The following is a 17,340-nucleotide window of genomic DNA, read 5'->3' on the forward strand; positions in this document are numbered from 1 at the left end:
AATGAAAAATGTGAGGAGGTCGAGCTGCTGGAAAGGAAGAACGATCATTTTGCTGTACATAAGAAAATAAAGGAAATAGTGGGAGGAAACAGGAAAAATAACACAAATACCCTACTTGACGAAAACAACAAGCTAGTGATGGATATTGAAGACATCAAGAGACACTGGAAATTCTATATAGAGCAATTGTTTAAAAGCATAGAACCACGCCGATTCAAATTAACCAGAGAACTAGAGGACTCCCCCAAAATATTAAAACAGGAAGTTGTGAAAGCAATAAAGAACAGCAACATAGGAAAAGCTCCTGGACCAGATAAAATCCACATAGAAATAATAAAACTCTTGGAAGAAGAACACATAGATACGCTGGTTCGACTTTTCAACGAAATCTATTCCACCAGTGTGATTCCCAGAGAATGGCTTAAGTCAGAGTTCATACCAATTCCGAAAAAGACAAACGCAAAAAGATGCGATGAATATAGACTCATTAGCTTAATGAGCCATCTTCTCAAGCTGTTCCTTAAAATCATCCACACAAGAATATTCAGGAAATGCGAGCAGGATATAGGCCAGTCACAGTTTGGGTTTCGAGAAGGTATGGGAACTCGAGAAGCATTGTTTGGCCTGAATGTTTTATTTCAAAAATGTAGAGACCAACAAAAGAAGGTGTATGCATGCTTCATAGATTATGAGAAGGCGTTTGACCGTGTAGATCACGTGGAACTACTGAAAATATTGGAAGCAAAAGGTCTAGATAAAAACGATATTACAATCATCAAAAACTTGTATTTTGATCAAACAGCCATAGTAAAATACAACAATATAACAACTGAGCCAACAAACATACAGAAAGGTGTACGACAGGGCTGTATTTTATCTCCAATGCTGTTCAATTTATACTCTGAACGCATTTTTGAAGAAGCAATAAAGGACACAAGTGATGGGATTAAGATCAACGGTAAAACGCTTAACAACCTCAGATATGCGGATGACACCGCGATAATGGCAGATAGTCCTGAAGCTTTGCAACGCTTACTGAATCAACTCGTTGCAGTCGGAGATCGATACGGACTTAAAGTAAACACCGCTAAAACAAAAATACTTATAGTGTCAAAAACCCCAGAACCACCAATAGATATAAGTATTTATGGGAAACGAATAGAGATGGTAGAAAAATTCAAATATTTGGGGACCTGGATTAGTAACAACCTAGATCCGGAAGTGGAAATTAGATCCAGAATTGAACAGGCAAGAACAACATTTAACCTGATGCGGTCGTTATTGTGTAATCCCACCCTAAATATAAAACTCCGATATAGATTTGTAAAGTGCTATGTGCACCCGGTGTTATTGTATGGTTGCGAAGCATGGACTTTGAAGGTTAGCACCATTAACAGATTAGAAGCCTTTGAGATGTGGACACTCCGTAGACTTCTCAGAATACCCTGGACAGCTCATATAACAAACGAGGAGGTGCTGAGGCAAGCACAGAGTGATAGAGAAATGTTGCACATAATCAAGAAACGTAAAACTGCTTACTTGGGCCATATAATGCGTGGAAGTAAATATGACCTCTTGAAATTGATAATGGAAGGGAAGATTGAGGGGAAACGGGGCATAGGAAGAAGAAACTATTCCTGGTTAAAAAACATCAGAGATTGGACAGGAATGGATGCTCACTCCCTACTTCGAGCTGCTCAAGATCGACAGACATTCGCCGAGATTGTTGCCAACCTTCAATAAACTGAAGACGGCACTCTAAGAAGAAGAAGTACTCTATCGGCAAAACCCCAATTTAAAAATCTATATATTTTTCTTCAGTAATGACCAAAGTTTGACATTAAGTTGACGTAATAAGCATCCACATACTAAATACCAAAATTGACGTAAATGACACCATTCGCCTGAGACATTAAGTACCTCAAATTGATGTCATATAACGTCATTTTCGTTATTTTGTGACTTGTTAATGACGTCATTTTGACGACCCTCTGCTACCTGAGTAGCTATTAGAGAAGATAGTACGGACAAAAATTGACACGACTTTAAGGTCTTGACAATCAGTGTGCGAAAAATGTAAATCGGTATGTCGCAACTGTATACCTTATTCCTAAGAAATTTGTTTTAAACGTATTACGGTTTCCTAAAATTCAAATAAGTAGCCATTTAAGTCGTTCTAAAGCAAGTCATTCAGGACAAAAAGGTGGATTATATTTTTTAACTTAGTTGATTAGTATTTTTAATTGTAATTAGCTTTTGGTTCAGTACTTAAGTGTAAATTTAAATGTTGGGTAATAATGTTACCGTTTTCCTTCAAACGACGATAAATTGCTTCTTAAGCTGTCCACTGACAATATTCTCACTCGTGTTTGGCTTCCAATCTCCTCTTTCATTTTAAACATGGATGTTTTTACACTTTTACGAGGATTTATCTAAAAGTTGATTCTACAACTTTTGAAACTTTGTTTTCTTGCATTTATTTGAGAAAATCTCTTATATTATTATTATAGGTAACTGCTTAGCAAGTGGTAATCTTCTCTCTGCAAATAAATGGTTTGGATAAGTTGCTTCTTGGGTTGTCTACTTATAATATTCTCCCTGGGTTTTCTAAAAGTCGTTTCTACTACTTTGGAAAATTTGGGTTTTCTCTTATTGTTGGAGAAAATCGCTTGTATTGTTATTGTAAATAACTGCTTGGCAATCTTGTGTAGGTAAATAAATGGTTTGATGGCTGATTCTTGAATTGTCGACTTACAATTTTGTTCCTCGTTTTTCTCTTCTAATCTCCTCACTTATTTAAAATATATTTTTTTTAGACTTTCGAGGATTTTTCTAAAAGTTTCATCTACAACTTTTGAAACTTTGAGTTTTCTCGTATTTGTTGGAGAAAATCTCTTCTATTATTATTGTAAATAACTGTCTAGAAAATGGAAATCTTCTGTCTGTGGATAAGTTGCCCTTGAGTTGTCCACTTACGTCCACGTTTTTGGCTTCTAATCTGCACTCGCATTTAAAACATAGATTTTTTTAGACTTTTTCCAGGATTTTTCTAAAAGTTGTTTCTATAACTATTGAAAATTTGGGTTTGCTCGCAAACTATTATTATTGTAAGTAACTACTTGAAATCTGGTAATGTTTTGTCGGTAAGTATGGAGCAAACTTTCATAAGTCATTTTATAACTCTCACTTGACTAATATTAGCCGTTTTTTTTTTTTGCTTCTAGGATTACGAAATTAGAAAATAATTGAGGAAAATTAGTAATTTGTAAAAAGTTAGCGAACATGCTCGTAGTGTCTTTATGTAATTCCCTCTAACCTAGGTCTGCCAATCACCTGAAGGTTTAGTATATTTTTAACGGAGCACGCAAAATCAACATCTGTTCCCGCAACAACATACATCTGCGCACGGGTTACGCTTAATCAGGATTGCCTTGCTTTTCATACGCGTTTCAGCACGCGCCGATTTTTTCTAAGTAGGCCGTTACCAATAACGGTAATCGAAGACCGACGCCTTTTTTTCATCGAAAATCGGTCTACGTGACCATAAAACAATACCGTATATCCTGAAAGCTGGTACACTGTCACTTCTCGTCTAAATGGACAAAAAAAAATAGCGACCGTGGACAGCACCCAATATAATTTAAGCGGAATATTCAACTTCAGCTCGATATGCTAATCACTTTTCAATAAAGCTGATGTGGTGGTACGGCAGCGTAACCATATGATGGAGACCTTACATTCTCTGGGTAATTAATTTGCCTCCCGCGTTCCGAGCATGTATAGAGTGAGTCGGTTGAGGTCAAGGAGTAAATTTACAAGTACATTTTTCAAATTTCGTAGTTTCACCGATAAGTCTGAATTATTTCTAAGTTTGTTGGTGAAAATATAAACGGCAGTTCCACGCGGGCGACCCCGATGAATATTTAAATCGCTCCAATGGCTAACCTTAAAAATTTGAACGAAAAATTGTCACCCTCTACGAAATTACATACTATTAAACAATTTCCGATTCAGCACCGGCGAAGTAATTGGAAAAATTTTTATTCACAGCCTTGGTTTGTTATATTATTCACCTTACAAGTTCTAGGGCAAAGGCAAGGATACCGCAGAAAGCGTTTTGTAATAACATTTCAACGAATATGGATGTGTACATTTACGTATGCATATACGGAAAAGGAAACTATAGGAGACTTCCCGTAAAATGTAAACGTGATATATTTAAAAAACGTGGAATTTTGATAAAAAAAAATTGTAATAGTTTTTTATACGTCGGACCTAAAATTTTCGTGTTTTTTAAAAAAGCAGTATAAATAACATCAACTTTGTTCACAATGTTATACAATCATACACTTATTTTCAATGTTTTATGGTTGCGGTTATAGTTAATCAGCTGTTATATGACAGTTATTACAGTGAAAATAACATATATGATTGTGTGTATAACATTATTTTTTTTATTTATTATATTGTATCCCTTGTGGACAAACTGGGTGCTATTTATACTGTGTTTATTCCTGTATAAGATGCCTTATCCATACTTGTTAATAGCTTTCAATATAGATATGCAAACAATGTTTTATTTTCAATTTTTTATTAAAAAAGGTATTTCGACGTCTTTTTGAAAATTCCGTACTTTTTGAAACGCTCGAGCTTTCAATGAACTCGAATTATCGGAGAACGGTTTCGTTTGAACACCCCGTAGATAATTAATGTATGCCGAGTTATGACGAAGCAAAAATTACGAGTTCTTAAAGCCCAATTTAGCAGCGTGACTAACGATTTACAAAAATTTGTAAATTATAATTTATTTAGTTCTAACTGGTACTGGGTACATGTCCGCTCCTTTTTTTTTGTAAAAATTGAGAGCCGCCGGTCTCTAATGTAAAACAAATATCTCTCAAGGTCCGCAAAAACTTTAAACGTCGTTATTAGTTATGGAAATAATTATAAGCGCTGCGTGTGTTAAGAATCTGAACGCATATACTTATACGGATTGTAATATCGGAAACGTTTAAACGCGATGCAAATTATCCTTATACGAGCCCCCAGTAAATTTCACTACAGTATTTAGATTTTCGACTGGAACGGACTAGAAATTTCACGTGCCAATACCATATACACAACAATCGAGGTACAGGAAGTGGACATTACCACTGGCAGGTTTTTAATGATTTATATATGCATGAATTGTCTTTTTTTGTCGTAAAATAAAAAAGTTTGTCTCGCCACATTAAAAAAAACTTATAATACTTCCGCATGAAATCCTTTAAAATTGCGTTTCTTGAATAGCTTATTTATCGAACAAATGTCACTTCTTTGTGGTAAATTTGTAGTAAAATAAAACGATTTTAGGGTAGCTATTTAAAGAAAACCATTAATAAAACTTGCTTATATTTTACTTTAGACGTGACTTTTTTGTCGAAAATTTGTTTTAAAAGAAAAAAAATTACCACCCCGCACTTTTTTTAAACCGTTAAAAGATGCCCTTTATTTATTCGTGGATAATGTATCGTTTTTTTTTGTCGTAAAAGAAAAAGTTTTGTCGCGTCGGATTGCATAACAAAAAAATTTATTTTTGTTTTTAATTTTTATGCCACTTTGGGTGATGCTTTTAGTGAGATCAAAATTTGAGAAGGCGTTGAATGTTTGACCGTGGTCCATTGCTGATGTCGGCTGTCCACATTTTAATTTATTTGGTTGGTGTATTTGGTTAGTTTCGTTAGTTTCTGTTATTTTGTTGTAGAGTTGATAGAGAAGAGAATCCAGAGGAGACAACCATATACGTATTTATACTATTATTTAAAAACACGTACATAGGCGGGAGAGTAGAACTTGCTAATAATGGACTACAGTCAAACATTTAAAATTTGCACTTATCATGGCGCCGACCTAATACAAATAAAAATAACATAAATGAATTAATTAAAACTTTAGATAGTTCAATATTTTACCATGCCACGAAGTGTTTTTTTTTATTAAATTTGTTATAAAATTCCCTTCATAAAGATATTAACTTTAGTGATGGATATATTTCGATTTTTATTTGGGTTACGGATTTTTATTTGGTTACGTAGACACGATGAATAGTGCAAATTTTAAACTTACTAAAATTGTCACTCAAAGCAGCACAAAAATTAAAACCTGCAAGCTTTAAGGGGTAACGAATTGTTTGCTTTACGATATAAATAAAATATTCACATAGAGCAAGTTTTAAGGGTGATAAAGCCAAATTCCGCGTGAAGCATTACTGGGACTTAAAAAAAAAGCAGCATGAAACATTTTTTCTTTTACGAAAAAATTACGACAAAAAAGTATCAACTAATTCAAAAATAAAACATTCAGATGTTGCACGTTTTAAGGGTAATAATCCCAAGTTTCGCGTGAATTATTACGAGAGCTTAAAAAAAACGTTATGAACAAAAATTTTTTCTTTTACGAAAAATTTATGACAAAAACGTGTCATCTAATTCAAAAATAAAACGTTCAGATGTAGCAGGTTTTGAGGGTAATAATCCCAAGTTTCGCGTGAATTATTACGAGAGCTTAAAAAAAAAGTTATGAACAACATTTTTTTTGTTTACGAAAAATTTATGACAAAAAAGTGTCATCTAATTAAAAAAAAACGTTCAGATGTTGCACGTTTTTAGGGTAATAATCCCAAGTTTCGCGTGAATTATTACGAGAGCTTAAAAAAAAACGTTATGAACAATTTTTTTTTCTTTTACGAAAAATTTATGACAAAAAAGTGTCATCTAATTCAAAAATAACACGTTCAGATGTTGCACGTTTTTAGTGTAATAATCCCAAGTTTCGCGTAAATTATTACGAGAGCTTAAAAAAAACGTTATGAACAAAATTTTTTCTTTTACGAAAAATTTATGACAAAAAAGTGTCATCTAATTCAAAAATAAAACGTTCAGATTTTGCACGTTTTTAGGGTAATAATCCCAAGTTTCGCGTGAATTATTACGAGAGCTTAAAAAAAACGTTATGAACAATTTTTTTTTCTTTTACGAAAAATTTATGACAAAAAAGTGTCATCTAATTCAAAAATAACACGTTCAGATGTTGCACGTTTTTAGGATAATAATCCCAAGTTTCGCGTGAATTATTACAAGAGCTTAAAAAAACGTTATGAACAAAATTTTTTCTTGTACGAAAAATTTATGACAAAAAAGTGTCAACTAATTCAAAAATAAAACGTGCAGATATTGCACGTTTTAAGGGTAAGCATCCCAAGTTTCGCGTGAAGCATTACAAGGGATTAAAAAAAAACGCTGTGCGCAAATTTTTTTTCTTTTACGAAAAATTTACGATAAAAAAATATCAGCTAATCTTAAAATAAAATATTCAGAATTTGCAATCACCTGAGTGGTAGTGCCAACTTCCGAATAAAACTAACATTACCAGAGCGACGCGGTGAGACGGTATTTTTTTTACACCTTATGAATAAATAAAATATTCAGAAAGTACAAGTTAAGGTAATGCTAACTTTCGCGGGAAGTTAACATTACTAGGGATTTTTTTTAGACGCGACAATTTTTTCTTTTTACGACAAAAAAAAACATTAAAATTTATAAGTGGTAACGCAAACTTCCTACGCGTCAACAATCGAAAGAATTAGTACAATACTTCGACAAAAAATAAGTCGCACGCTACTTGAGCGATCGTTTCCGGGAATATTAAGATGACGTATAAAGATGGAGGTCTTCGACGCAAATTAGGAAGTCGGATTTTCGGAAATTCACAGAACAAGGTTAATCCAGGGCATGGTTAGTATGATAAACAACGTGCCGGAAGAAATAAGCGAAGATATAAAATTCCCAAGAACAATTGAATTGACAACGAAGTATATTTTCTGCTTTTTCACTTTTATGAATTGTTTGGCTCCTATATCATTACAGGGTGGTTGTAAATTAATAACTTTTTGTTTATCAAAATTTCTGATTCGAATGAAATCATTCTTAAGGCACGCAAATGAATAAAGCTCTCTCATTTTAGTTGGCCATTATGGTTAGATATGGTTGGATAAATTTTTTTTTATGATAAATAACAACAACCTCGCATAATTGAAAGGGACACAGTAGCATAAGGGAATTTTTGAGGGCCATTGCCAAGGATAACTGCGATAGAAAATAAGAATAAAAATCAACAGAAAAATTGCCCTATGGTATATTATGCAACAAGTGCGGTAAACGGCATTTGACTCACGAGTTTATTTGATACGAGCGGGGCGAGTGTTTAATAAACGAATGACTTGAAAAGTTTACCGAACGTGTTGCATACTATGCTTTTTCTACGACTGTCAGTTTTTGGGTACATTTTCGCAAGACAACGCCAATACATTAACTGACATGACCGTGAGAATTGACAAAGCTTGGGAAATATCTCCGAAAACATCCGATTGCTTCCAAAACCGGGCAGTAAAATCCCGGAAATATCCGAAGTGGCTCGGATTCGTGGGAAAAGAAACTGACGTGGTAAAGTGGCGCTTCCCGCATGCTAGATCGGTGTGTAATTAGATATTTTACAGACTGGAGTAAAAAAATAATATTTTTAACCAAATTAGCAAAAAATCATAGTAAATAAGCACTAAAAGTTCAGATTTTCACGAAAAAATTTTCGTCATCAGTTCAAAAAGTCATAGGTCGTTTTGGAAAACGGTTAGTTTAGTTAGGTTTAGTTAGTTTAGAAGAAAGTTCTAAGCGCCAATTTTATTGATCATTTCATTTGCAAGTTTTTCCCCTTTTATTAAGCTATTTGTTTTGATCTAACCTACAAATTTAGTGTATGAAAGGGCGTTATTCCTTTTTTTTGTTCGGTTATTTTGTTTTTATCTTCTCTTCCTTTTCCTTTTTTGACTATTGATATATTTATGTACTTATTTCATTTTGTCCTATTAATGGATAACTTTTGGACAACAAAGCATTATTGTTATTGTTATTGTAAGTATATGCTATGCTATGACATGTACGTGAATCTATTTAGTTATGAAATATGTTTTTTTTTCTGTAACAATCCAATTACGAATCAAAAATATTTTAATAGCGTATTTTACGTAAACCCACTAATTTAAGCGGGAACGCCAAGAAGGTTTTTTATTACTAATTTCAAGCTAGCCTAGAAAAAAACGTACAAGCATTATTTTTTGTACACTAAGTAATACATTTTAACGTTCCCAATACCGCTAGTACTAGTTTAAATACAAACTTAAGAAGCTTAGCGGGGCGGAAAAATTAATTAATAAATTATTTTTTAAAAATCAGAATGAGAAATTAGTCATCACAGACAAAACCCCAAGCTGGTTATCAATTAAACGATTTTTTCAATTTGCATAAACTAGGTGTATGCAGATTCTCGCACCCGGTTGAGCGTGAAACCGCTAATTCGATCGAATTGATTAAAAAAATCCTTATTTTGGTAGAAAAAATTACGAAATTGGTATTCTAACATTGACTTCCATACTAAGTGCACCGTGACAAACGAACCAGCAACTTATTCCGTTCATTGTCCCACGGCTTTTGTGGTTTTTATGGATTTTTCAAAAGCGAAAAAATCACTTGACGCTTCAGGAGACTCGCGACGAACTTTAATTATAGAAGCGCGAACGCTCTTGGGTTTTACGCCTCTGTTAAAAATGAATTTAGGTGCTTACGTGAGCGGTAACATGACAATGATCTGTGGTACGTCGTTGTTATTGTCAGCTGCGAAAATTCGAGTGGATCGTGGCTTCCTTAGAGTGGAATTCATATGCATGAGCTTTCCTCGACCAAGAAACATATCCATTCTAAAGATTTTAACCCAAATATTATGAATATAATGCTTAGTGTCCATATTAAAGAAAAGAAAACTAAACCCAATCGAAACTAACCATTTCAACTTAAAAATATTTACAACAATAACATTACATGCAAAAAGATGGATGATTTACTTAATGAAAAAGTGCTCCTGTCGTCTTTTTGCAAGGTTATTCTGGGTTACGAGTTAGAAATATTAATCATGACAGTTTCTTAATTGATTAAGGAAAATAGCCAAAATTTTCTCATTTTAATTAGTTAGTGATGTGCGTTTTATAGACAAACGATGCAGTTATGATGTGTACTACTGCCTATTAGTTATTATAACAAATTAAGTTAACAAATTCCCGCCAAACTTTAAATAGAGGACTAACCACAAGTCATTATTAATGTCTTACAAAAATGACAATGGCCATTGCCCTGTCGCATTCAGTAATTCTTTAATTAAATTTTGACTTTTAAAAAATGTTCTATGTCCTACAGCTTATTTTTTTCAAAAATGAGCGTTTCCATCCATCCCGTAGAACTAACCAAAACCATATATTCTTTTATATTTTGATTGATTGGTTTGTAAAACGATTTTAATTACCACAACGAGAGCGAAGAATTTAAAAATTGTTTAATGTAATTGGGAGTACCAAAATTTCCATTCAAAATTTGCGGTTTTTTATCTGCAAGCGGGATCTGACCAGGATCCATGCCCGGCGTTAATTTTCTCGATAAAATGGCGGATACGCTTTATTTGAACAATTCAAGATCCGGCCGAAGAAAAACACGAAAATGAAAAAAATCCATATTGCTTAGCAACGGCAATAGAGTTTGATTTATTTAACAATTTAATCAAATTTTAATTAGGTTATGTGTTTTATACACTTTTAACTTCCAAATATTAACCGGGCCGAAGTTATTATTTTTTTGTTCGTTTTAGACTTCCCATGTTTTCACATCTTTTTTATTGCTTCGAGATATATTTTGGTGGCTTTGTGATATATATTAAACATGGGAAATCAAACTATATTACATCACTGATGGTATCAGATTTAAAACAGTAGCCATTTAAAAAAGAAGGATTACATGGATCAGATTTTATTTACTTGACGTGAACATTCTCCGTTTTTATAAACGTTCCCAACGTCATTTTAAAAATAACCCAAAATTCGTTGGGCATCATCACCGTCTTTTAAGTAGATTTATCAATTTGAAGTAGAGCGTCCGTTCCCCAAAGGTTCAACAAAAATCACAACATTTTGCTCAAAAGTCGAGTCTCAAATATTATTATTATTCTAAAACACACGTGGCAGTTGTTTTATCCATAAAGCCGTCATGGAGCATTCATTAAAATGCATTAAATAATAATATTTATTACAATTTTTCTAGTTTCATATTATTCTTACTTCTATATAGGTTTCTATGTACTTGATCTTAGAATGAATATGATTTCAGCTGTTATAATCCTGTATAATTATTACATTTACTATCCTAGTAAACTCAACCATAACTTAAACTTAGTAGGGCCGCTGTCATAGACTTTTCAATAAACTTTTCCTACTCCCGTCTGTAAAATACCTAATTACACAGCGATCTAGCGTGAGGAAAACGTCACTTTACCACGTCAGTTTCGTTTCCCACGAATCCGAACCACTTCGGGCATTTACAAGATTTTGAAGCAATCGGATGTTTTCGGAGATATTTCCCACGATTTGAATTTTGACGTCTGTCAATTCTGACGGTCATGTCAGTGAATGTATCGTGTTATTCTTTGAAAATGTACCCAAAAACTAAACAGTCGTAGAAAAAGTATAGTATGCAAAACGTTCGTTAAACTTTTTAAGTCGCTCGTTTATTAAAAACTCGCTCCGCTCGTGTCAAATAAACTCGTGAGTCAAATGCCGTTTACCGCACCTGTTGCATAATGTACTATAATTATATAAATACAGAAAAATAATTATTTAATAGAAAATCAGATTTTTTCACATCTTTTTATTGCTCTAGATTTATTTTGGTGGTTTTGGTGATATATATTAAACATGGGAGACCAACCCATATTATACCACTGAAGGAATCAAATTTAAAAGAGTAGCCATTTAACAAAAAGTTTAGATAAATAAATGTTCTTAACGTCATTTTAAAAAGACTCCAAAATCCGCGTTTTTTGTGTTGGGCATCATCTCCGTCGGTTCAGCTTAGACCTTCACCGTCTGTTATCGCGCTCTTCCGCCCGTGCCGGCGTTTGACCTCGACGTCGAGGCTGCACTTCGATATATATATTCCTGTCTACGTCAAGTCGCCCCGCATCTGTCTTCAGCTGTTTCACCTACCACCTAGTGCACCCGTAGTAGTAGGCGTCCACCACGGTGTCCCGTACCTCAATCTCGTAGACGACCAACGATGAAATTTGTAAGTGTTAAACCCGGAGTGCGTTCGGTGTTTTTTTTTCTTCTCCTCTCCCGACGGTGGTGCGAAATTTTTGTACGTTTTGGATTACGAGTCGATTTTCATGGATTATGCGTCTGTCAGTGGTAAACCAGTGCATTTTTTTTTCTATACTCGACCAGGTTTGGACGCGGTATTCGAAATATGTTTTCGTTTTTCATTTAGTACGGCTGACAATTAAATTTTAACGGCGAATTCCTAATTAGGGAAGCAATTAAGAAAATTTGGTTTGGGCTAACGAGAAATTAAATCCGTATTGTGGTCATTTCACCCTTTTTTGGTCTATGTGCTCGTTCTAAAATAGTGTGCGGTTTTGTCGGTTGAGTTGGTATACCGTGCGTTGACTTCATAGCGAATTATTTCCACTTTTGTGGAACGGTTTTTCGGTGGAGAAATTTGAAACTAAAACTGTGGGTGTCCTTTCAAATGGACAATACCTAAAAAAATGCCGTTGGAACCATAATCTAGAAAGCGTTTTATCAATTGTGCTTTATAAAAGGAAGTTCTTAATAAAATGGCGCCGGAAGTTGGTTAGGACCAGGTATGACCAAAAGCTATATATTTTGCTTAAATTGTAAAAAAATGCGTTAATTTCTTTTTATACAGTATTGATATTTGATATCTAAGTATTTCCATTTATGCCACAAAAAATGGATTAAAAAATTTTGACTACGAAACCAAAAATTTAAAAATTTGTTAAGATAATCTTACAGAAAAATTACTTGTAATTAATTAATTCAATTTGTAGGTGACTGAAAATAATATTAAAACTGCTAGCTCTATTAGTGTTTTTTAAAAATTGGCGAAAACTTTTTTTATAAAATTTATTACTCTTAGTGCCTCTTACTTAATTTTGAATAAAAAAAAAAACAGGTTGTAAAAAGCCAATTTCTTAAACTTAAACTTAAATTTGATATTAACATTATATTTGAATATTTTAATTATAATTATACTTTAATACTTCAATTTTTTCGATGAATAGCAAAGGAGCAACAAAATCTCCTCTTCCCCTTTGCAAATAGTAAGCGATGTAATAAATGATAAGTAACTAATTCTGATTGTTAATTTCGTGACTAGCAATTTGAGTGGACTTTTCGAAATTTGGGTGAGATTAAGTATTCTCCACAGTAAACTAATACGTTTTTTGACGAGAAACGTAAGTGTATTATCTTAAATTACAGGTTCGATTTACTTTACATTAAACCGCCTTGCATAATACGCTTAGAGCGATTAAATTGTTATTGTTTTTTTGTCAAAATTAGCCAACATTTTGTTACAAATTTTCTATATCGGCCCCAGCCGCAATTACGTCGGTAAGTGGACCTTAAAACGACAATTTAAATAATTAAAAATTGATTCCGTTTTATTATTTAATATTTTGTCCGTTTTTACTCAGTACTCAGTACGTTGATATTGTTTTTATTTCGCGATTCCGTGCGAGCAGCAAATTTTCAACCATTCCGCTTATAATTAGTATTGAAATCGGCGGCTATTGGATAACATGCTCTGCCAATTAGCGAGCGACGACATAAATTGCAAAATTTAGAAAACGATGGTATAGGCAGAAGAGGAAGCGTTCCGGATAGTAAGAAATTTTGCGAATTGTGCTCCAATTTGTTAAGTCGTTGCCCAATCATTTCCCACACACTGTTTCGAAGCAAAATGAAAATTATATTTAGAACAATTAGGCACGTATATTATAAAGTAGGATGTCCAATAATCAGTTTTCTTTGTAGTTTCTAAGAGGCGCATAGGAAACTTTCTGCGTTACTATACACATATACGTAATATAACTATATACAGGAAGGACCAGATTTCTATCTACTAAAACAATTGATAAAAGCCGTGGTTTATGGAGAAAAAGTTCATACATATCTATATTCATTTACGAATTCATATAACTACCTATTTATTTATTACAAAAAATTCTTGCTTCTTAAATTGATTTGTTTTCGAAATACAGAGTGTTTAAACTATCTTAATGATTGCTCTAAAAATACGTAATATTTTCCAAAGTCTCATCAATTTCTGACCCTCCTTCAATGAAATATTTAATGATTATTAATTTATTAACCCCCAGGTTTCAAAAATTTTTAGGAAAAACTGTATTTTGAAAAAACCCTTAGAACTTTTGTTTTTATGTTGACGTTTATTTTTAGGACGCCCGGTATAAACTCTTTCGAAATTTAAAAATCTGTCACATAATTACAGACTACTACATACAGCGTGCGTTGTTACGAAACCCATTCCAGTCGCCGTATCTTCGTTGGTCGCTATGCTGCGGAGACCCAGGGGCTGTTTAATTGCCCAAATCTTTCGAACCCTTTTCCGCGTATCGTGATTAATCGAAACGTTCATAATTCCACCATTTGGAATCGGCCGGCCACAATTACCAGCGACGAAAACGTACGTAGTACGTTCCAAAGGTGGCCGTTTTGCAATTTGAAAGTGATTTTGAGTTTGCTCTACTGTAACGATTAGAGAGATTTAATGCGTAAAAAATCGGTGGCCAGCGAGCGTATCCACGCGCACAATAATTTATATAAGCAAAATACTTGGTTAATTAACGCCGTTTCTGTCACTACGCCCGCTTCAGACCGTTCGCTAGTCTGTGCCTGTCTCGCCCACGTCGACTGATTTACCATTATAGTCTCTACTTAAATGTAGATTTTTCAATTTGAAATAGATCGTCCGTTCTCCAAGAGGCCTGGTTCAACAAAAATCACATTTTGCTCAAAAGTTGAGTTCTCAAATATTATTATTATTATTTTAAAACACACGTGGCAGTTGTCTCGCCCATAAAGCTTTCATCGGGTATTCATTAAAATGCATTAAATAATAATACTTGATCTTAGAATGATTATGATTTAAACTATTATAATCATGTATAATTATTACATTTACTATTCTAGTAAACTTAACCGTAACTTAAATTTAGTAGGGCCGCCGTAATAGACTTTTAAATAGACTTAATTGTATAAATGATAATAATAATTATTTAATAGGAAACCAGATTTTGCACTATTATATTATAACAAGGAACAATCTTTTAAAATTATTATGGAAGACTGATAAAATGATCAATTACAAATTATTTCTTCTACATTAATTATGTGTTTTTTATGTATTAACTTACATTAAATATTTATATTTTTATTGGTCTGTAGAAGTAGGCATGTTATAATGAAAAATCATTTTGGGTAATACTCAAAGTAACGTTCTCAAATTGAGTTTTATTATCTAGATATTTACTTTATTATTGTTATTATGTTCCCTAAATAGGTATTAAACGACGAAAATGCCTTAGAAAAATGTATTGCAAATTAAATACTTAGTTTTGTCGGCACTACATGTTCTACATAACTGCAATCATGTGATACATATGGATAGTTTCTGTCATTTTATCCAGTTGAAGATATTCTAAAGCCCCTACTTTTTGTAAATCCATATAATCAGTTTCCATTTCAACATTAAATACTTATTTGTTTTTGTTCAAACACATCGTACTTAGTTTTATCAATATTTATATTTAATTTGTTATAATTGAGAACTTATTACTGAATTTATGAGAATTTATTACTGATCATCTAATTCAACATACTGGCATCTACCAATATGAGTCAATTAATTTCAAGAAGCTACCTTTGAAACTCATGGCAGGTGTTTCTCAGATAACGAAGAATATTATGATTTTTTATAATTAAATTTTCCTATAACGTAGCTTAGTATAATTTTGTAATGAAATTAAAATCAAACACTCTTTAGTCCCTTTGCATAACGCATAAGTTTTTTTTATTCCATACTTTTCTTTTTTAGATTCTAGCGGTTCAAAACCTAATTTCAAACCTTTAATGTTTCATGACAGATTTCAGATTTAGATATGTCGAAAAATATTTCGAACAACGACAAAGTGTGAAAAAATTAAGCAACCGACTACCGTACATTTTTACGATAGTCCTAGCACGAATATCGCAACGTATATCCGCGCAATATGAACGGCAAACACGATATAACTCGCGTTAGCGATTGCCGCAATGTCCAGGCGTGAATATAATTCAAGGGTGCTTGAAAAATCGTAGGTTAATAACGGCAGACGTACACATGTGTATCGCAATTTGACGCAACAGCTCGTTGCATCGCGAAGAAACGATTTGCTATGGGTTTTCGACTGCAACACCATCGATCGATTGTGTTAACGATTCTTTTTTTCATGATCGTTTTGTTCATCAACGTCTAAATTCGAAATGTCAAAATTGGGGCTGGTTAGTTGACCGTCAATTACTTCTTAATTGACTACTCCAACTTCGATCAAAATGTTTTAAATATGAGTGTTATCTGTTATTACTTAATAGGAATTTAGTCTTAGAATTACGCGATAGCTACGTATCGCACAATATAAATAAATAAATGTAAATTTCATTGTACTTTTAAACCTATTTCGGTGAATTTCTGCCTTTGGACGTCTCCTGTGATAGGCCAGAACCACTTGAAAATATATAATATAATAAATTAAGTCCTGATATGGCCGTTACATCACTTAGTAGAAAGAATGAGCATTATAATGACCTGTCACCCAAAGAAAATACTGAACCTGTTTACCATTCCACGGTCTATGCAAACAATAATACGAAACTAGAGCCACGACAGAGGTTCCGTGGCTGAATGCTGCTTGACGTATATTACGCATGCCCAGTGTTTACTAGCTATCCAATAAAAACTGAGATCGAGAACTTCTTCGCATGCTTTTTTGTACGTTTGTGTACGATTCACTGCAGTTTTGTTATTTTCGTGCTACTTCTTCAGCAATCAACACTTTACGTTTCAATTAAAGATGCAACGTAACGGCCGGTAGGTAAAGCCTAGGAAATAATAAAACGGTGAAAGTCTCGTGCGATGAGATCGCATAAACGTTATTGAGATGATATAAAAATAACTGGTTTATCGACATCGATGAGGTACGGAACAGTAACGATCAAGGATTTGACCAAATCGCTTACGTAACGGTCGGAGCAAAATGTTTAGAAACGAGACATCCGAAAAATGCACCCTGAAAATTTCTCCGACTTTATTCAAAATTTTTCAAAAACGCGAATATTTTAACAAGCATATT

The 17,340-nt window shown here is 33.4% G+C and overlaps 1 protein-coding gene across 4 annotated transcripts in view; it reads left to right on the top strand.

Moving 5' to 3' along the window:
• The first annotated feature begins 12,066 nt into the window (after positions 1-12,066).
• The window catches only part of LOC132701230 (uncharacterized), a 32,251-nt gene continuing 26,977 nt past the window's right edge, over positions 12,067-17,340 (top strand). For 3 of the 4 annotated variants that reach the window (XM_060669008.1, XM_060669006.1, XM_060669009.1), the window contains exon 1: positions 12,180-12,316. In XM_060669008.1, the coding sequence (XP_060524991.1) occupies positions 12,302-12,316 (15 nt within the window). In that variant the 5' untranslated portion in view covers positions 12,180-12,301. Of the gene's footprint in view, positions 12,317-17,340 lie in introns of all 4 variants that reach the window. The other variant, XM_060669007.1, reaches the window with a different exon arrangement.

This window comes from Cylas formicarius, unplaced genomic scaffold (assembly GCF_029955315.1).
Source record: "Cylas formicarius isolate icCylForm1 unplaced genomic scaffold, icCylForm1.1 PGA_scaffold_4__25_contigs__length_36172078, whole genome shotgun sequence".
NCBI lineage: Eukaryota > Metazoa > Arthropoda > Insecta > Coleoptera > Brentidae > Cylas > Cylas formicarius.